Raw genomic sequence first — 22598 nt, 5'->3', positions numbered from 1 at the left:
GCTAAATATAAGCAAAGACGGCACTGTCAGTCACATTGTGAAAAGGAAAAATGCAAATGCAGTCAAGATATCTGACAAATATAAAAGAATATTCCATATATTTTAAAATGTTCAACTTTTTCCAGCAAATCAGTCAACAATTTTAGCAAAAAGTGATAAATATTGTAAGGACATGTTCAATTGTAAGAGATGCTTTGCCCTCAACCTTGACTGATCCATTGTTGTACAGCACTAGTTCTTGACACATTTGAGCACAGTAAATGATCTTTATGCACTGGCCACAGAGACCGGTATGCAGCAAAAATTGTGCAACAATAAGGTTGGGGAGAAGTTTTTGCAGAGAGACTTCATACAGGTAATTTAATAAATGAAATGGTAATATTATTTGGGGGCAATAAAGTCTTTGTAAATACATTTGAAGACTATTACTTTATCTTTCTCATCACCGGTGATAACTTCAGTAGAACACAGATTAGAAAGTCATTGAGATGAGCATCATCCTTATCGAGAAAAGATCAAAATTCAAATTTTTGACAGATACATACCATTACAGCAAAATTATTTTTAAGTTGCCTGTGACAGAGTCCATGATAGGAAAGGAAATACTGTCCTTAAGTTGGTGCTTTACATCGTCAGGGCTGTCTTGATTATTTGTATCACTGCATCCTTTTAGAAAGAGGTTTTGACCCTGGAACATCAATGCCAAATTTGTGGCAACATGCAGATGCTCATCATAAATCTCTCTCACTTGTGCCAGTTCAATGAAACGACACTTTATGTTGCCTTTTTTAACATCAGTGTCGCATCTCTGAGCTGCAGGACAAGTCTGATGGGAATTGAAGTTTTCAGCTAAACTGAAGTAAGTAGAACACATTTAAATTCTGACACATTTTATTAGTCCAGCAATCTTGCTTCTGATTTTGGCAGTCAGGCTCAAGTAATCTAACTCATTCAATGCTACTTGTAAGCCTTTCAAAATCTTGACAAAACAGCAGATACAATCAACACGTGCAGCCCAACTATTAAACATAGAATGGACTGAATCTGGAATAGTGTTCTTCAAAATTTCCCCTTGCTTGTGCTCACAATATCATACAATAACTGAAGAGACCCAAAGAATGTAATATAATCAGTTGAAGACTCAGCTGAATTGGCACCAATGGAGTTCAACCTGTGATATGGTGATAAAAATGTTTGGGGATTCTTGTCAAGAAGTACCACCTGAGCTCCAGAATATTTTCCTGCCATACTGTTATCTTTATGCTTGTAATCAAAGAGCTTAAAATCTAATCCATGTTTATGTATGGAGTTGTGAATATTCTCAGCTATTTTCTTGCATGTGTCTTCTTAGTAAAGTATCTGAAGCACAAAAATCCTTGAACCGAAAAGTTATCAGCAGCTGTGTGATGAATACATCTGATCAACAGTGTTGTTTGTTCTTTGTGCAAGCCATCTGGTATTAGACATTACTGAAAATATTTGGCTTCTCTAACCTCAGCATCTGACAAAGTAGGTTCTTGCCTATAAAACCTCATGCCTATGAACCAGGTCAGTCTATAAAGTGCCACCTTGCACTATCTTCTGCCTAACTTCATGAAGAATAGTTTTCTTCACCTGCCCTTCACTTTCCTGAATCAAATCATTCTGGCTCCAAGGTGATAAGTAGTACCACCTTGAGTCCTCTGATGTTCCTGTGCCTTTTCTACATGGTCAACGTGTTCTCCTAAAATGTGACCATACTTGACTAACAATAAATATCCAAAAAATGCCATTGGATTTAATACTTGCAACTTCTCACAAAAAGATAATGTTTGGTCTCCAAAAAACAAAAAAAAAACCCAAAAAAACCCACCATCTAAAATACTTGAGAAAAAATTTGCAAATGAAAGAAATTCTAAAATGTAAGTAGTGGGTGGTTTTATTGCATCAATCTTCTGGTCTCCATCCATTTCATATAGCATGTTCTATGTGTACATAGAGCCAGCTGTGACCTGTGGTCCATTCACCTGGGGTGCCCAAGGTTGGAAAATACCTAATGTAGCTGGATCATGAGGGAAAATTTGACATACAATCCAATAAACAGCATGCTCCGTCACTGCCATCCAAATGCATTGAATTTGTTCTCAGTTAGAAAGTGTATAGGAGAGAATGCAAAGGGAAACACTTTTTCTTTAGCCTCCCTTCTGGAAGGATTTTTATCACCCACTTATGAAGCACACCCCTGTCAGCATTATCTTGTTTGATAAGCCCTTCACTTGAGAGAACAATTCTCAACAGAACATGGGTCATGTTCATACTCATCCTCAAGATGTGTTTTAGCTACATGAGGATGGTTACTGTCATTTCTCTCTCCTCAAGAGTCACATGGATTCTGCTGTCCCATCTCACTTTCATCTGATTCTAAGTGTGGTACAACTGATGTTTTACCAATCCCTGGAAATTCCCCACTGCCTGGAACTGATATCCATCCAAAATGTTTTCCCTGCTTATTCTTCTTCGTTTTCCCTTCTTTTCCTTTGTGTGGCACCTGACTTGTTTACAAGTATGCATTTCATAGTTAACTTTCTGTTCACAGGTAAGATAAATTTAATGCAAGGGAATCGTTAGGCCATGGCCTTGGACTTGGGCCTCAGCCTACCTGGTGTGGCTGCTCATCCCAGCCTGCCACCTCCTCGGCAGAGCGCTGGAATAGACACAGGTGGCCAGAACCTTCCAGCTAGGCCTGGCCACGCACCCAATCCCTGCCACCAGCTGCCAGCTAGAGTCAGCTGACGCATCACCCCTTCCAATATAAACCTCTGACCTGGAAGAAGCGTCTGGGCGACAAGGCTCAACCTTGGACATAGCCTGCTTTACCCTTGGCTCATGCCTCTCCTGGCTCTCCAACAGATTCTCTGAATATCCAGCCTGGCTTGCCCAGGGACCCTGAGTTTGGCCTGACTGTTTGGATCACTTACCCAACTCTTTGGTTTGATCTCCTGCATACTTGACCCGGCTCATCTCCTGACCCAATGCTCTGCCTACCCACTGGATCTCTGACTTGGTTCTCCATTCAGATATTTTTGGCCCCTGGCTTCCGTATTTTAAGTCTCTGCACACGTCCCTCAGATCTTGGCTGTTTCTCCTGACCTTGGGTGACCCCCAGGCTTAGTTGTCATGCCAGGCCATGTGGCACTAGCATAATCATAGAAATTTCTTTACAGCTAGGGCCCACCCCCCAGGCTTATGCTTTCTAGGCTGGAGGTCATACCCCTCCTGTTCTGTCAAGACAGAGAGATGTATACCTACCGTGGAATGGATCTAGATATGGGGTTTTTTGTACAAGCGTTTTAGGGGGGGTTTTGGTTGGGTTTTTTTTTTTTTTTTTTTTTTTTTTTTTTTTTTACAACTCCCCCCTTTTTTTTAAAAACTTTCTTTTGTCTTCAAGATATTTTACTTCCCAGAATCTGCCTTCCTCTAAGCTTTACTTCTCCCTTTATCAATTAATTTCCTCTGCATATGATCTTATCTTGGGGTTTGAGTAGCATTATTATCATCATCGTTGTTGTTGTTGTTGAATTATTCTCTTACCCCTCTCTTTTTCTCAGATCTTTCACTTCCTTTTCAACCTTTGCACAAAATGCCAGGATTAATATACAAGCAACATAATGACTGGAGGTCTATTCTTTCCTAAACAGGTCCTATATAGTTCTCAGAACTTATAATTAATATTAAATATGAACTTTGTGTATCAATTACAGACTGCTAGGAGATGAGAAAAAGATCTGATTTACCTGCTGAGACATGATTCTTCTCCTCATCTTCATACGTGATTATGAATGATATGAGTAATGATATAGTGATAAAACTGGCCTTCCTCTCTTAAAACACTTTAAAAGACTTTAAGAAATCAGAGAGTGCTTCATAGATTCATAGACTGGAAGGGGCTGGAAGGGACCTTGCAAGATCATCGGGTCCAGCCCCCCTGCACTAGGCAGAAAAGACAACTGGAGTCAGGTGACCTCACCAACGCTGAGTAAAGCAGAAAAATCACTTCCTTGGGTTTGCTTCAGACGCATTGGTAGATGCACACCAGAGCCTGTAAGTATGTTAGGGATTGTTCATCCCCAGATAGAGCACTTTACACTTCTCAATGTTGAACTTCATCTGGTTCCAATCTACTCAACGTGCCAGCCTATCTAGGTCTGCCTGTATCCGCAGTCTATTTTCAAGCGTGACCACGCTCCCCCATAACTTGGTGTCATCCACGAACTTGGCTAGTGAGCTCTTCACCGCCACATCCAAATCATTGATAAAGATGTTAAAAAGTACTGGAGCAAGAACAGACCCCTGAGGGACAACCCTAGCCAGTTCTCTCCAGGACAACATAGATCCATTCATTAGAAGTCTCTGGGTCCTACCCCGTAGTCAGCTTCCTACCCACCTAACTGTCAAGCAGTTAAGCCCACAATTCTCCAATTTGCCTGTGAGAACATCAAGGGATACCAGACCAAAGGCCTTTGGAAGTCTAGGTATACAATGTCGACCTCCTCTTTCTTATCCAGGTGGCAAGTTACCTAGTCATAGAAGGAGATGAGATTGGTAAAACAAGACCTGCCTGCAACAAAGCCATGCTGACAGTCGTTCAGAATCCTACCTTCTGCAAGCATATTGCACATAGACTCTTTGATGAATTTTTCCAGGATTTTCCCTGGGATAGAAGTTAGGCTAACTGGCCTATACTTGCCCAGGTCCTTTCTCCTTCCCTTTTTGAAGATGGGCACAACATTGGCCCTCTTCTAGTCTTCAGGGACCTTCCTCAAGAGCCACGAGTTTTGGAAGAGTTTCACCAGAGGTCCTGCAATAACTTCGGCCAGCTTCTTCAGCACTCTCAGGTGAAGTTCATTCGGTCCTGCTAACTTATAAGTGTCTAATTTTTCTAACTGATCACATACCAGCTCAACATCAATGGTAGGAAGGCAGTCATTCCCACCATGCCCATTCTGAACCTTATCTAGTATGATTTTCCCCTTAGTTGGGTGAAATACCAAAGCAAAGTAGTCATTCAGGAGTTCAGTTTTCTCCTGAGCATCAGTAGCCAGCTATCCCGAATTGTTAAGCCATGGCCCCATGCTTCCACTTGTTTTCTTCCTGTTCCCTACATAACTAAAGGACTTCTTATTGTTCTTGATTTCTGTTGCTAGTTTAAATTCAGTTGCATTCCTCATGGTATGATTGGCCTAAAAAATGTCCTGTGTTCTGCATTATAGTTCTCAACTGATCTCACCTGGGAAGTTGAAGGGCTCCCCCTTCCCTCATCTCAAAACAACTTACATACATCAAGCAGGGCATTTTAACACATGCACAGGGGGACGGGGGAAAGGGGGGGGGGAGGAGAAGGGCAGGCACTTTAATTAGTGGGCCACACTAATTAAAAGCACCCGAGTGTCATGTGTATCAGTGTCCCCACACCGAAAAATGGTGGAGGGGCGCTTTGAACTAAAGCTCAAACGAGCTTTAGTTCAAAGTGCCCCAATGCCATTTTTCGGCATGGGGACACTGATGCATGATTAATTGAGTCTGCTCCAACACACTGGATTTCCACAGCAGCCTATAGTAGCCAAGGTAAAAATCAGAAAAGTCAACAACAAGCAACAAAGCTATGCCTTCTGTTAACTTAAAGAAGTATGACGACTTTTTTTTTTATTTCATATTTTTTAAATTGTATAAAAGGCCTGATACACTTGCACCAAAGTCTTTTCATCATCATAACACAAGTCATAAAGGGAGTAATGGGTTCCCTTGGTAATCTCACATTATAAGATATTGTAAGTGTTCCATAGTCATTTTACATTATGTTATGCTGAAAGGGGATTATAACATGAATTTCCTCAATCTCCCACTACAACATATTTTTACAGTGTCTGGGTCTTAAATTCATATTGTCTTTGTAATGAACTCAGTCACTGTAAGACAATACATATACCATATTAAAATGCAAATTCTGCATATGCACATTTTTTTTAAATTTCAGGATCTGAAGTCTTTCATAATTTGAAAAATAATACAAAGGCAGTAGACCTCTAAAACTCAGGAGTCTGTAATGAAGTAAGCTATTTTAAAATGGAATAACTTAAAATGCAGTAAGTTTTTGTAACCCTACAGCTGCACAACTAGCTTAAAATTTATGAACAACATAATGGGATGCTTTGAACACACACGCACACGCATGTGTGTTTCAGAAAGTGACAGCAATGTTGAAATAAAACCATTTACTGGACCACATCACTTCTCTACATAGTAATAAATAATGGGTGCATTTGACAATGCCACCAGTGTTCCCCACTGCTGTGTAGTTTTATTCACTGAACGCAATGGTTGTATTTTGAAACTGCTGTTACTTTATGAAACACACTTGCATATTCATTACTGTTGCAAGGCATATCTAGAGCATTATATTGAAAGGTTCTTTTGAAGAGATGTAATATCGTAAATTGCTGATGGATGAATACAAATGTCTGAACTTCTTTAAGATGCCCAATAAGTTCACAGAATTTTTTAAAAACCGCTTGCATCCAGACCGACTCCTATATTAAATTCTAGGTCTCTAAAGTATAAACAAATGAGGTAATAGGGCTAAGCTCTGATATGACACTGATGATAGCAGTGGAATCACAGAGCACAATATATATTTTATTATCTGATTTTAAAAACTGCATTATGCATATCAGGGTTAGACACCATTTCTGAATATATGACCTCAGAATATATGACCTCAGTAAATATTCAAAGTAAAAAGATATACTGGAGATAAAATACAAAAAAAACTGCTTTAATGGCACACCGTGCAGCTTTTTCCCACTTTTTAAGAATGGGTTTTTAAGATCAATATTAAACTTCATAAAGTTCCCTTCAAGGTATTTATTTGAAAGTTACAGGCAAAATAAAAGTGTTACTGAGAATAAAGACTGGAAAAATATCTGACAATACCTTTATCAGTAACCCTCAGGAAAGTTACCTGCTTGATAATGAAGCAGACATTCAGAAACTGAAATACAATGCAGAGAAAAAAGTCCAAATAATCTTTTTATATTTTGATTTAAATGTAACAAAGACTTTGCTCAGTTCAACACATTTTGAACAGGTGGAAAATGAAAAATTTTCTGATACTCAAACATTATTTTAGCCAGCTAAGCACAGGAAAAGCAGATGGAAGTCAACTATGACATACTGAGTCACTGGATGCATCTACACATGCGCTTTACTGAGGTGAGGGCTAATCAGCTCTGTAGTAATGCGTCATAGTCTACACAGACGCTGGTATTAGGGCACAGTAAAGTAATTAACTCCACTGTAAGGTAGTACTATTAGGGACAGTACTATCTTATGGCAGAGTCATTAAGTGGGATCAAATGCACGTGTAGATGGTGACCACTAGATGCAAATGTCTATAATGTCTTTATAAATGATCTGGACTCTGGAGTCAGCGGCAGACTGGCCAAGTTCGCTGATGACACCAAACTTTGGGGAAGAGTCTTCACACTTGAGGATAGGTTGGTGATCCAGGCCAACCTCGATAGGCTTGCAAGGTGGGCAGATGAAAACGTGATGGCATTCAATACGGAGAAATGCAAGGTGCTCCACCTCGGGGAAAACCCCCCATATCACACTTACAGACTCGGCAGTGCTACACTCGCTAGCACCACAACTGAAAGAGACTTGGAGTTCATGATCAATCACAAGATGAACATGAGCCAGCAATGTGATACTGCAGCCAGCAAAGCAAATAAAACTCTGGCTTGCATCTATCGATGCATCTCAAGCAAGACCCAGGATGTCATCCTCCCACTGTACTCTCCCTTGGTGAGGCTGCAGCTCGAGTACTGCGTCCAATTCTGGGCTCTGCAATTCAGGAAGAACATGAAGAAGCTTGAAAGAGTCCAGAGGAGAGCCACACGCATGATCAGAGGGCAGGAGAACAGGCCTTATGAAGAGAGGCTGCAAGCCATGGGACTCTTCAGCCTGGAGAAGTGCTGGCTCAGAGGTGACAAGGTGGCAGCCTATAAGTACATAAGGGGTGTGCATCAGGATCTGGGGGAATGCCTGTTCACCAGAGCGCCCCAAGTGATGACAAGGTCCAATGGTCACAAACTCCTGCAAGACCTTTTTAGGCTGGACATAAGGAAAAGCTTCTTTACTGTCCAAACCCCCAATGCCTGGAATAGACTCCCCTCAGAGGTGGTGCAAGCACCCTCTCTGGACACTTTTAAGAATCACTTGGATGCTTATCTTGCTAGGATCCTTTAACTCTGCCTTCTGGCTCTTTGGGCAGGGGGCTGGACCCAATGATTTTACGAGGTCCCGTCCAGCCCTAATGTCTATGAACTCTATGAAATTGTACCCAGTCAGTCCATCCAGCTGGGGGTCAGACCTTTATGGTGTTCAGTATGGGTTACTTAAAAAGACAGCTCTCTACAACTGTAAAGCTGGGACGACTGAGATTAGCTGGATACTTTTTTTGTGGTGTGGAGCAGAGACTTCCTGACAGAACATCCAAACTATTGCTCCTATTCATATGACATAGCAACAATTTCATCAGTTTACTGAAATCATTCAGACATTTTTTAGGCTTTTACCTGCATGAACATGGTGGTATCTGAGATGCCCATTGTGCAAAACTTATTTAATCTTTAGTTTATGTAGTGTTCAGTGCAGACCTTCTAGATATCTAAAAACAAATCACTCACACACAATTATGAACATGTACACGTGTGCATGTACACACACACAGTATACAAAATCAATTTGTTCTATTTAAAAAAATTAATTAGGGGTACACTGATAAGAGATTTTGGGGGCTGATACCAATAGCCAATTTTTAGGGAGGCATATTGGCTGATACCGTTCTGATTTCCAATACAGTTGTATGCAGCTCGTAAGCCTGCTGTTGTGAAATGGGAGGGAGGAGGCAGATCAATGCCCCCCACAGAGAGGGAGTGGGGCTGGGGTAGGGGTAGGCAGTGCCCAGCTGGGGTGAGGCAGGCGTGAGATGGAGCTACAGCTCATCCAGGGAGGGTGTGGGGCTCCCACCGCTCGTCCGGGAGTGCCCGGGTGGGGTGGGGGGAAATGTGCCCCCAGATCTACGTGGGGCAGGGAAGGCCAGGCTGCAGCTCTGGGCTGAGGCCAGGGGCTGCATTATGCTCAAGGTGCGCAGTGGTAGCACTGGGAGGGGGGCTACAGCCACCCCAAATTTCACTGTAGCGCCCTCTTTAGTCCCCTCCCAGGGCTGCTGCTGCCCACCCTGAGTGCAGAGCAGCCTCTGGCCCCAGCCCACAGCTGCAGCCCGCCACACAAAGATCTGGAGGCACACCCATGCTCCCATGCCCTTCCGGACAAGCAGCAAGAGCAGCAGCAGGAACCGCTGAACAAGCCGTGCACAGCAGTGGGAGCCACCCCCCACACTGCCTGGACAAGCCATGGTTCCATCCCACATGCACTGCGCCACAGCTGGGTAGTGCCTACCCCAGCCCCTCACTCTCCCTCACCACGGAGGGGCATTCATCTACCCCTCTCCCCCATGTCCCTTCCCTCCTCCCTCCATTTCCACTACAACAGGCTTACCAGCTACATGCAGCTCTCCACGCTGCTGGGCTGTGCTCCTTCCTGCCTGCATGCTGCACTGTGGCTGCACACATGCACAGGCATTTATTGGCCAAATTATCAGCCACTTCAATTTCTGATATAGTCAATTTTCTCTACGTCAGTGCCGATTCAATAATCAGATCGATGTGTCAGTGAACCTCTAAAAATAATTGAACTATCATGTAACCTAGGATGTTTCAGATGTAACATGCTGATTTTGATGAGGTACCTATAAATGTGCTTCATGAAATCTGGGAGAGAAACACAACAGTGCACTGGCAGTCTTAAGTTTTTGAACTGTGTTGTAATAGGTTTTTGGTACAAATGTTGCAGACACTAGCAAGGGGGAAGCTCTTCTTGACTAGCTTCCTAAACAGGGAGAAATTGGTTGAGGATGTGAAGGTGAAGGCAAATTGGGTGATGGTGACCAGGGAAAGGTAGAGGTCAAGATCGTAAGGAAAGGAGAGCAACAGAACTTCAGAAAACCAGGCCTTTAGAAAATCAGGCTAAGTATAGACATCTCAAAAACCCCAAGAAGGAATCAATGAAAACTTTATGATTTTCTCTAAGCTGCATGAGTTGGATCAGGAGTGAACAGAACACGTTTGCCCGGGGGGGGAAATGGGTGGTGTGCAGATGTCTGCACTGGCTGAGGTCAGAAGATGGAGGGCAGTTCTGCACCCCTCCCAGCATGCTGGAGACTGCTGAGGGTATTTGAGAGGGGACCACCCCTTGTTTGGCTGCTGAGCACACAACCCCAACCCCCTGCTATCACTGCAGACCCTCCCCAGGACCCAGCCCTAGACTTCCAGGAAAGCCTCAGAGTAGGTCATCATGGCACACCCCCCCCCCCCCACCAGGCTACCTGGCATGCCACGGTGACCTGCTTTGACACTCTCCTAGAAGGGGACTGGGGGCATGCACCCCTCAGGCAAATCAGGGTTGGCCCAGCCACTCCACAGAAGGAAGGAGTGGTACCCTGGAGCTCAGCACCAGAGGTAGCTGAGGGGCCTAATCCTTCCTTCTATGGAACGCTCCTGTTCCTGCTGCCCAGTGAGAGCCTCCTGATCTGTACTGGTGAGCTCCGAGGGACCCTATCTGAAAGACCCGATCCTTCCTTTTATAGAGCGCGCCTTTCCCTGCTGCCTGGCAAAAGCCTCCTAGAACTTGGTACTAGTGGCAGTGGGCAGAATGCATCCAGCACAGCCCAGGAGGCTTGCATCAAGCAGCAAGGACAAGGCTACCTAGAAAGAAGGATCAGGCCCCTCAGTTTGGTACCAGTGGTGGATAGCAGGACAGATCCAACACAGCCTGGAAGGCTTGGTGCCAGGCAGCAAGGACAGAGGCACTCTACAGAAGAGAGGACTGGGCCCCTCAGCTGCTGCTAGTGCTGAGCTCCAAGGTGCCCGATCCTTCCTTCTACAGACCATCACTACTCCTGCAGCTCAGTGCAAGCCTCCCGGACTGCACTGGTGCTGAACTCCAGCAGGACACACTCAACACATCCCGGGAGGTTTGTACCATGCAGCAGGGACAGGGTGTTACGTAGAAGGAAGAATCAGGCCCCTTGGAACTCAGCACCAGAGGCAGCTGGCAGGACATGCCAGCGCAGCCTGGGAGGCTTATGTCAAGCAGCAAGGAAAGAGGCACTCTACAGAAGGATTGGACCCTTCAGCTGCCACTGGTATCAAGCTCTGAGGGGCTCAATCCTTCCTTCTACAGAGTGCTCCTGTCCTTTCTGGCCAGCGCAAGTCTCCCTTTCCCCCCTCCCCCCACCCTTCCTCTGCCTGCCTGTGCTGGCTTGGGTCTGTGACAGCTTGGAGCAGCCAAGCACCCAGCAAGTGCTAGCGCACCTCCCTGCGAGGGAGGACTAGTGAAGGGAGCCACAAAGGTGCCTGAAATGCTCAGGGACAGTGACCTAATGTGAATCAATAGTGGATCTGGTACAGAAGTGCAATAGACCGGCCAAGGAAGGCCAAGGCACAAATTGAGATATAACTAGCAACGGATATAAGGTAACAAAAAAGTAAGCAACCAGTATATCAGGAGTAAGAGAAAGACCCAGAAAGTGTATTTCTAGTAATGGATGATGCAGAAAAGGCTGAAGTACTTAATGCCTTTTTTACTTTAGTTTCCATGAATAAGGTCAACTATCAGATGACAAGAGAAGTGGACAACAAGTATATGGGAGAAAGTAAGCAGCCCAAAGTTGAGGGAAGTGCAAGTCAGAGATTACTTCATGTGGAAAAAGATGTCGCCTTTGTGCCACCATAAGAATTTTTATGGCGGCACAAAGGCCAAGCAAACAGAGTGCCACAAATGCCCAACATTTGTGATCATGAAGTATGTGATATCCATTTGTGTTGCTACTTAGCAGCAGAGATGTTTGCTTTAAGACACAAGAATGCAAGCAGCTCATAACTGTCTGTGCACTCCAGATACCCTGGGCAGGCACTGCAGGAGCTTGAACAGCCTGATCCTGCATGCTCCAGGAATTCCCATGCAGGATTGGGCCCCTCAAGCCCAGGAAGCACCTGTCCAGCTTCTCCCACTTAGATGTGTCAACACTCCGGGGCAGTCCTGGGGCTGAGACCACCAATCAGCTGACTGGTGAGCTCAGCACCTGGACTGTCCTGGAGCTGGCTTTCCCCGTTTAAAGGTACACACCCCAGAAGCATGTTTATGGAAATGGAGAACACATCGCCACTGTCTGACACACAATCAGCGGGTGGGAAAATAGATGATGCGTTTCACTCAATGAAGTGAATCAGCTGTACCAGGACACATCCTGGCTCTGCCTCACTTGGCAACATCTATTTCTAGCCTCAGAGAAGCTGGATGTTTTTAAGGCAGCAGGACTGAATGGGATCCTAGAGTACTGAAGGAAATGGCTGAGGTAATTTTATAGTTATTTTCTTGAAAACCTGTGAAGGACAGGCGAGTTCTTAGATGACTAGAAAATGGCAATTAGAGTGCCTATCTTTAAAAAGGGAAAAAAGAGGATCAACAAAATTACAGACTAAATCAGTCTGACCTTGATACCAGGAAAGATTATGGATTAGGTCATTAAGGAATCGTTCTAAGCACCTGAAGGAGAACAAGTTGATCAGGAGCAGCCACTCTGGATTCATCAGGACCAAGTCATGTCTGACCAACCCGATTTCCTTCTGTGACAAGGTGAGAGGCTCTGCGGATAGGGAAGAGCAGTGGATGTAATATACTTTGACTTCAGCAAAACTTTTGATGCTGTCTCTCACTGCGTTCTCTGTAGTAAGCTAAGGAGATATAGGCTTGATGAAAGTACTGTAAAGTAGCTGTATAACTGTTTGGATTAGTGACTCAATGTCCAGTTGGGATAAGGTATAAAGAGGGGTTACCAAGGACTCAGTCTTGAGTCTGGTATGGTTTAATATTCTCACTAAGGATTTGAAAAATTGGATTGAATACACACTTGGCAAATCTGCACATGAAACCATGTTGGGTGAGGCTATAAGCATTCTGGAAGGCAAGGTTAGGATTTAGAACAACCTTGATAAACTAGAAAAACGGTCCAAAAACCAATCCAGTGAGTGACTGAAGTTCAATACCAACTTTTTAAAAGTAAAAGATGAATCCTTTCCATTAACAAAAAAAAAAATCCCTTGGACAGTTATTTTTCCTGTAGGAGTAAAGTTAGCTGCTGGTCTCAGCCCACTGTTGGGTGGACAAGTACCTACATCATAAATAACTGCCAACAAGTGGTAGACTAGACAAAAGTCTGAACAGAAGAGGCAGACAAAGTACTTGGATCTTGTATATCAATTTCATTTCTATTTAGGTAGAAATAGTCATTCTAAAAAATGTAAAAATACAGTTATTACAGTCTGGAAAACCTTGCACCAGTTTCCTGTATTACTTTAACCTTTCTAATATAAATATTCTATTTTAAATAGAAGAACATTTTTGAAATGCAAACTGCAGTACTTTGAAGAAAGAAATTGATCTCATTCAAGAAGTAGGGAAAGGATGATTTGATTCTTTCATGTCACAGCAACTGTTGAAAAGGTAAAATTTTCAACCAAGAACCTCATCATTTTATATCACAAAATGAGTGACCTCTCAGTCATGTAATGCCTTAAGGCAACATTTTTATCATGACCTACATAATTCAATGAAAAAATAAAGTTTAGTAGCAACAAAATCCCCTCACCAGCCCCACAAACAAAGCACCTGAAGTGAGGTAAAACTGCAAAATAACTATCTAGCAACCACTACAGATCAAGAAGTTAGAAAGTGCTTTTAATATTTCAGATTGGAACAACTTGAAGAAAATACCTGCCAAAACAGGAGGGAGAGGTAATGAAGAAAAAACAGCTTTTCCTGTTTGAGCTAGAAGAAATATTTCCAGTAAAACACTTATATACCTGCTTTCTTCAGGAAAAACATAGGCTGTACTACCACTGATCTGAGACAGTTCATCATCTTTTTTATCTTGTTCTGAAGCAGACAAAAGGGCAACTCGATTTTGCTGCATCTCCCAATGACGAGCAATATTGCAAATTGTTAATCGTTTCTTTTCCTGGAACAAAATAAGAAATTATCTTAAGATGTAAACAACACACTGGAATATATTCTTTAATCAAGCCTTTTGGTTGAAGGATACTATAGTATTGGTCATCAGCTACATATTAAGATCAATATTGCTTCCTAATGCTTCAATGCATGTTTTCCACTGACTGATGTTTTAAAAAAGATAAGGGGGTCACAGTAACAAGAAAAGCTGCATAATATAGTACTAGAAGTCAGGTGATACATTAAAAGCCCAGCTTTAAACCAGCTAGTTTGGGTACCAGCATGGCCATACCAACATGGAACTCAAAACAGACTGCTAAATCCACCCTGGAAACATGGTACAGTATACCCCAAAGCCCTCTGAAATAAATCACAACAAACAGCTAGAGCACTTCAGTAGTTCTGCATAGCTATTCGGGTTAAGTATAGACAGTTAAAAAGCCCAAGGCTGAAGCAATTCAGTCTTCGCAGGTTAGGCTACACTTCGTAGATTGAACTAATAAGGAAGTGAACAGACATTTACTTTTGATTCTGGAAATACAGTCACATGTCTACAGTGACCCAGGCCAGAAATCTGGGAGCACTAGAGCATGCCTCCCTTGCTTGGCTGGAGCAGACAGCTTGGGCCAAGGATAGCCAGCCCACATTGTAAGGTAGGGATGTGCGGGGGAGGCGCAAAGCATCCTGGGATGCTGGGGGACTGTGAGTTAACTTGAATCTGGAGGAGATCTGGGACAGAGGTTCAATAAACCAATTTTACTTAAATCGGTTAAAATCTGATACTACATCCATCCAGATTTATCTTAAACCACTTTCAAAATGGCCAAAACTGGTTTACGTGCACTGAACTTCTGTTGTTACAAATTTGAATCAGTTTCCGATCACTTATACTGGTGTATGTGTAATTTCTGTCCCTAGCTTTGGTGTAGCTCTACACATTCCCATTTACTTCACAAACCCTTGTCTTCACAGGGTGCACAGAAGTATATTACTGTATGCATTCAAGAAATTAAGCCCACTGTGAGCTCCATGCCACTGTGCCTAGACTACTACCAGTATCTAAGTTATCTGGGGTCTACCTACACTTCAGTCACAATAGTGATTACCCTTTAAATGTACTCTAAAGGGTGCGGGGGAAATGTTATTGTAAAAACAATAATGAAATTTGATGGAATTTTTCTTCTTATAAAACGATGCAATGTGATAGGTTTAACACCCAAGTCAAAACTCAGCCTAAGGCTACTGGAAAGCAGAAGATGCACAGTAAGCTCTGCACACAGCTTTTAACTCAGCATGTTTTGTTGGATATCCGGAATTTGGCACTGCAACTGGAACTTTAAGCTTACAGTTCAGAGGATTTCTGTTGTGTCAATTATACATTAATAAGTATAAATAATCTCTTTTTCAAATAGAAATCCATTACATTTATTCCACACAAGGCATTATCTTTACTGGCAACCATTTCCTTAATTCTAGACAAACCATCTTTCATGACCTGTCATCAATACGTTACATCTGATTAGCCTTTCATCACTTTGTAATGCTGCTATATTTTTGCTATATAAACAACAATGCAGTGCTGCATTTTAAAATTCCTTTGAAATTTACACAGCTAGAAGTTTCTCATTTTAGTAAGCTGTACACAGTGCATTACAGGACTGTAAAATCAGCACTGGTGCCTGCAGGAACTTATTTTTCAGTCCCTTAATATCCCATTATTGGAATGCCCATCATTATTATATCCTCTACTACAGTAAGGCACTATGCATTATCACTAAAACACTGAGATGAAAAATAGTAATTATATATATTTTGTCATAGTAGTATCATAGTACTTAGGGTCAGGAGGGACCTAAACAGATCATCAAGTCCGACCCCCTGCCCCGGGCAGGAATGGGTGCCAGGATCCCCAGCCAAATATCTGTCTACCCTCCTCTTGAAGACCCCCAAATGTCTGTAGACATTTGGCATCTGTATTAATACTCCATTAAGATTTAGAAGAAAGGGAGCAGTATGCACCTGTTTTAGAACTATTTTTTGAAAATGCATGTTTGAACATTCAGAAAGACAATAAATTATCAATTTAGATGTGGAAGGTTATTTTTTTATATAGCCTTAGTTGCTAGACTTTTTTAATTTCAAGTTGCATTTCTTGCAAGATGTGGATTCTGTGTCTTGTTCTGTACAATGTAGAGCTAGCCACATTATTCCAATATCCATAGACAAAAAAGCACTACAAAGTACAAAGTTTTATTAGCCTTATTTTGCAAACAGAAAAAAAATGAAAATGTGTTTAAGTGGCTTGCCTGTGTAGTGCTTGCAAACCAAAAGACCCAGGCCCAACACTTACCATATGCACTTGAATCCATGCCGAGGCCAAGCTGGCTGCTGGAGTGGGGGAGGGGGAACAAGGTGGGAGGTGCACCAGGGAGACCCACAATAGGGATGGGGGAGCAGGCAAGTCTATGCTGCCTGCCCTCCACCCCCCCACCCCCCACCTAGCTCCAGCCAGGCCCAGAGCTGATGTCACTGTTTCTGCCTGGCCAGGCTAGACCACCGTCTCCCCCAGAGCTGGAGCCAGAGCCACCCCAAAGGTCTGTAGTGGGGAGAACAGGAGGCAGGGAGGGAGCAACAGGGGGGCAAGTGGCACTGGGCACAGGCAGAAGGGGGCAGGCACAGGGGACCAGGGGAAAAGTGGTAGAGGGGGATAGGCAGCAGAAGAGTGGGGGCAGGCACAGGGAAGGGCAAGGGATGGAGGTCTGGCTTATTGTTCCCTGCCACTACTTTCCCTGTCAATATTATGGGCAAAAATTTAAGACAATCCTCCAATAATTTATAATTTCCATGCACAGATTCTAATTATTGAGGGGTCATCTTAAATTCTAAGTCATTTGGGGTTGGGTAAATTCAATATTAGATGTGTGATCTAGGCCAGGTACATTAACCCTCCTGTTTCCATCTGCAGAATTAATCTTCATATCAGTGGATGGTCTCTTACTGCTTAGCTGGATAATAACTACCACCATGGGGCCTGTCAGCACTACAGTAATACAAGCAAATAAGAATCTTCATATAGTAGAGCTATTAAAGAGCACATCTTAATGAGTGAACAGTTCATTGAAAAGAAAAAGTATATAAAACAGTAACTGACATCTCCAGACCTTCGTGTTCTTATCTACAGATCCTTAACATTCTCTTAACACAGTCTTTCATATTCAATTTTTCTTCTTTTACTGACAAACTGGTAAACAATACAGCAGTGAAAGTTGACAACCATATTACTTCAAATTGTTCTGTATTCACTACAGTGAAACAATATGGTTTTTCCCCCCCATGATAAACCAGAGATTAATCTACTGAACTTTAAACTCTGATAAGATCATCATAAAGATGCTTAAATAGAAAATGTCATTGCAGTGAGATTAATGTATACAGAAAATACAGTAGATTAACCAAAGGTGTTGAACTTAAAATGTTTCTATTGGTTTCAGAGCCTTAACTAGTCTGAGACAGTGGACATATGCACAACGAAGAAGACTCTTTCACCAGCAAGATCTTTAAATCAAAATGTTTAAAAGCATTACATAGAGAAGTTAATACATACAACTGTATACTGTAATGCCTAAATTGGAGAGCAGAGTTACTCCTCCAAAGAGTTTCAAATAAATATAATTTCTTCAGAAGTTAAATAAGATTGAAAACAGTATTTGTTAACTGTGAAAGAGAAAAACAAGCGAGAGATAGCACACTTATCAAGCAGCGTAAAAAATCAGTCTAACTTAAATTTACCACACTAAAGCACTATCTTGACAACCTTCTGTAGAAAAGCTCTCCGAAAAGACACTTGTTTGTATAGCTGTTTTCTTCACACTGAGTCATTCATACTAAAATTTCAAAATCAGTACATTTTGAGGAATGTTCCTGCTTTGCATGAACATTAGTAATTCAGAGAAGGAAACAGAATGAACTACTGTATTTCACAGTGTATAAGTTGAGTTTTGAAGACAATTTTTATCCTTAAAATTCAACCTCCATTTATACAACGTTCCCCATCTCAGTGCGCAAGGCACTGAAAGCCCAGGTGGGCTCGTAGGAGAGGCATCAAGCTAGTGGGCTCCCAGGAAGTTGGATCGAGCCCCTGGAAGCTCAAGCAGCACACAGCCCACTGGCACCCTGCTTGCCCAGCCCCAGGGTGTGCTGCTGCCACAGAAGTAAGGACCTGGGCCCCCTGCAGCTCAGGGGCTGCCCAGCCTGACGTTAGCTCGCTCGCCAGCCACAGGGCAGGCAGGAAGGCTCCTCTGAAAGCAGGATTGGGCTCTTTACCACTTCTCCCTTTAGCGGCGGCTGGCAAGATGCCTGGTACTGCCTGGGAAGGGGCTGCCCCCAGGGGCAGCGGGGGGGGGGAGGAGGGGAGGCCAGCCTTGCGCGATACCCCTAGCCTTCCCCCTTGCCCCTGCCTGACACCCTGCACAGCCCCTGGGGCAAGCCAACCCCTTCCCAGGCTGCACCAGGTGCTCTACCAGCCACCACTGAAGGCAAAAGTGGCAAGGGTCCTGATCCTGCTCTCAGCAGAGCCTCCCCACTTACTCCGTGGCCAGGGAGTGAGCTGCCACCAGGCCAGGCTCCTGAGCTGAGCTGTGGGGGCCCAGTCCTTCCCTCTGGGGTAGCAGCACTCCCGGGGGACACCCAGGCAGGCTGGCAGAAGGCTGTGTGCTGCCCAAACTCCCAGGAGACCAATCCAACATCCTGTGAGCCCACCAGTACACCATACCTCTCACAAAACCACCTGGGTTTCCTCGCCTCACACACCGAGGTGGGGTCAACTTATATACCAGACATACAAAAATCCTAACCTTTTTTTAAACAGAAATGTGAGGTCAACTTATACAATGTGTTGACACATACACTGTAAAATATGGTACTTAGCTGCTGCTGCTGCTGCTTTTTTTTTTTTTTTTTTTTTTTGCTGCCCTGTACCTGGGGTGTTTGGTTTTTTTTTTGTCAGTTAGCATTTTGTAATCTGTTGATTTAATAACACTTTTGGCAAATCAGTAATGCAGCAGAGTCCCCACTTCTTTAGTTCAAAATGAGGCACACTGAAAGATACTGACAGCTATTTGGCTGGGGTGATGTAACCACGGCACCTGTTTCTGCCCAGGACAGGGAGTCGGACCTGATGATCTGTTTAGGTCTCTTCTGACCCTAAGCACTATGAAACTATGAAAGAAGAAAAATCTTAAAATACAATGAATGTTGTTGAGAATACAAAGTATTATAAAAATGCTGCAACAATTTGTTGCAAATATATCAATATTCTTACCAAACAATCTTGCCAGATAACAGTATCAAGTATTATGCATGCTTCATAATGCCATCCAATTCGTTAAAGAGGGTCTAGCATGAATTCTGAATTTAAAAAACATGCTTCACATTGTTTTCTACATTTGTATACCTTAAAATGGTAAAAACCCTTCACTTTGAAGATGCACTTGAAGATAATCTCTATTTAATCCTGGCGTTTCTCCATTTGCAGACATGAATGCACTGGCAATCCGACTCGGGGAACATCTCTGCAAACAGGGGGACCTAGGCAGGTGCCCCTGGTTCTTCTGGGAGCCAATCCTAGGGAATTCCCAGGCACTTTGAACCCAGAAGCACCTGCACAAGATGGCTGGAGATCATGGGCAGCTCTGGTCTGCCTGCATTCTCCTACCTTAAAAGGAAACAGACGTCTGCCATAAAACAGTGGCACAAACTCATACCATCTACATTATGTCCAGACATTCTGGGCATTTCTGGAGTGACAAGGGGCATAGACATCTGTTTGCTTCACCTTTGTGCTACCATAAAAATGTTTATGGTGGCAAAAAGCTACTTCTGTGTCCAACCGTATACATTACCTCACACCGAAAGTAAAGGGCTTACTAGAATTCCTTTGTAGCAATTATAAAAACAATAACTGGGTTTTTTCCTATTTGTTTTATTTATACCTGAATACATAACTTGCACCAATATCTGGAATGCTATTTTTATTGTAGTTTTCTGACCATTTTCTTATCATAACTGGTACAAAGTGAGGGGTTTTCACCATTTTAAGGTATACAGACGGAGAAAACAATTTGAAGCACATTTGTTAAATTCAGAATTCATGCCAGACCCACTTTAAGGAAGTGGAAGACCTTATGAAGCATGCATAATATTCAATATCACTGTCTGGTAAAAATACTGATGATATATTTGCAACAAGTTGTTGCAGAATTCTTATAATACCATGTATTCTCAATAACATTCATTGTGTTTTAAGATTTTTCTTCTTTCAGTATGCCTCATTTTGAACTAAAGTAGTAGGGATTCTGCCACATTACCGATTTGCCAAAAGTATTATTAAATCAACAAATTACAAAATACTAACCGACATGAGCCACTGGCTTGGAAACTGGCTCCATGGTTGGACCCAGAGGGTGGTAACTGACAGAAGTCAATCGTCCTGGTGTCCTGTGACCAGTGGGGTCCCTCAAGGCTCTGTCCTTGGACCTGTATTGTTCAACATCTTTATTAATGATGTGGACATTGGAGTCAGAAGCGGACTGGCCAAGTTCACCGATGACACCAAACTTTAGGGCAAAGCATCCATACCTGAAGACAGGAGGGCAATCCAGGCTGACCTGGACAGGCTCAGCTAATGGGCGGACAAGAACCTGATGGTGTTTAACACCGAAAAATGCAAGGTTCTCCACCTTGGGAAGAAAAACCTGCAGCATCCTTATAGGCTCAGCAGTGCTACGCTGGCTAGCACTACGGAAGAAAGAGACTTGGGGGTCATCATTGACCACAAGATGAACATGAGCCTGCAATGCGATGCTGCGGCTAGTAAAGCGACCAAAACGCTGGCTTGCATCCCTAGACGCTTCTCAAGCAAATCCCAGGACATCATTCTCCCCTTGTACTCGGCCTTGGTGAGGCCGCAGCTGGAGTACTATGTCCAGTTTTGGGCCCCACAATTCAAAAGGATGTGGAGAAGCTTGAGAGAGTCCAGAGAAGAGCCACGCGCATGATCAGAGGTCAGGAAAACAGACCTTATGATGACAGACTGAGATCTATGAGGCTCTTTAGCCTGGAAAAGCGCAGGCTCAGGGGTGATCTGATGGCCACCTATAAGTTTATCAGGGGTGACCACCAGTATCTGGGGGAACGTTTGTTCACCAGAGCGCCCCAAGGGATGACGAGGTCGAACGGTTATAAACTACTACAAGACCGTTTCAGGCTGGACATAAGGAAGAATTTCTTTACTGTCCGAGCCCCCAAGGTCTGGAATAGCCTGCCATCGGAGGTGGCTCAAGCACCTATATTGAACACCTTCAAGAGTAAATTGGATGTTTATCTTGCTGAGATCCTATGACCCCAGCTGACTTCCCACCCCTGGGGCAGGGGGCTGGACTTGATGATCTTCCAAGGTCCCTTCCAGCCCTAATGTCTATGAAGTCTATGAAAAAGCAGGTACACTAGGCAGCAAAAAGCTAAGTAGTTCATTTGTCCTTCACTATGAAAAATGAGATAAACAAGTGCATCATACACACTTTTCAAAAACCAGTATGTACATAACAACAACTTACTGACCAGGCACCGTGAGTAAAAAGAGAGTCAAAGGAAAAACTGCACCCAAGAACGGAAAGTGGCCTTTTGTTATGAAGTACCAGAACAGACCCCAGAGGTCACAGTACTGGTGGAAGCCTGAATAATAAAAAGCTACGAAAATATTTTCATCAGTGTAGTATCACATCCTATTATGACGGCAAACAGTACTGCATATGGCCATGAAATTTGATTCCTTTTGGAAAAGTAAGAAAAAGGAATATATCAAACAATATTAAAGAGTCACACAACACATCATGTGGAAATAATGTGGAGAGAGATTTGAAAATGCTTTCCAAAAGGAAAAGAAAAAAAAAAACCCACTTAACTCCTTGTTCTAGGACCTTAACAGAAAACCCTGCATGAAAGATACTATGCAAGTGCTAACTTCCAACAGATCATAACTAGGTCAAATCCAACACAGTAAAACATTTGAAGGCACTTTGATCAATGAGGGTGTTTTTCACTCCAAATTTATTTCTGGCTAAAAGTTGCATGAGTTTTTGGAATGAGGATATATATAGAAGGAGAGAGAGAGCGAAAGCTTTGCTGAAATGCATACATACATACATACAGTCCATAATAAGATTACAAAATTTCGCCCAAAGATTGAAAGCTTCAAAAAGTGTTAAGTGCCTATAAACAGATGGAATTAAAAAAAGAACAATATACAGCTCATGAAACTTAGTGGTCATTGCTGCTCCCATATGGAAATGAAGAGCATTACAAAAGATCATTACCAATCGAAGACTTTAGAGTACTGAAATCCAACTAATTTTCCTAACAAGACTCTA

General features: G+C 43.0%; 1 protein-coding gene across 7 annotated transcripts in view; it reads right to left on the bottom strand.

The window, feature by feature from the left end:
- The window catches only part of LRRC49 (leucine rich repeat containing 49), a 138346-nt gene that overhangs the window by 28877 nt on the left and 86871 nt on the right, over positions 1-22598 (bottom strand). For 6 of the 7 annotated variants that reach the window (XR_002087059.2, XM_019477609.2, XM_006268804.4 and 3 more), the window contains one exon: positions 14025-14179. The exons of the other annotated variant lie outside the window; for it this stretch is intronic. Coding sequence is in view for 5 of the 6 variants with exons in the window: in XM_019477609.2 (XP_019333154.1) it covers positions 14025-14179 (155 nt within the window). In the remaining variant the exon portion in view is untranslated. The remainder of the gene's footprint in view (positions 1-14024; positions 14180-22598) is intronic. 7 annotated transcript variants of the gene reach the window in all.

This window comes from Alligator mississippiensis, chromosome 11 (genome assembly GCF_030867095.1).
Source record: "Alligator mississippiensis isolate rAllMis1 chromosome 11, rAllMis1, whole genome shotgun sequence".
NCBI classification, from domain to species: Eukaryota; Metazoa; Chordata; order Crocodylia; family Alligatoridae; genus Alligator; species Alligator mississippiensis.
This window is presented reverse-complemented; position numbering and strand designations above follow the sequence as displayed.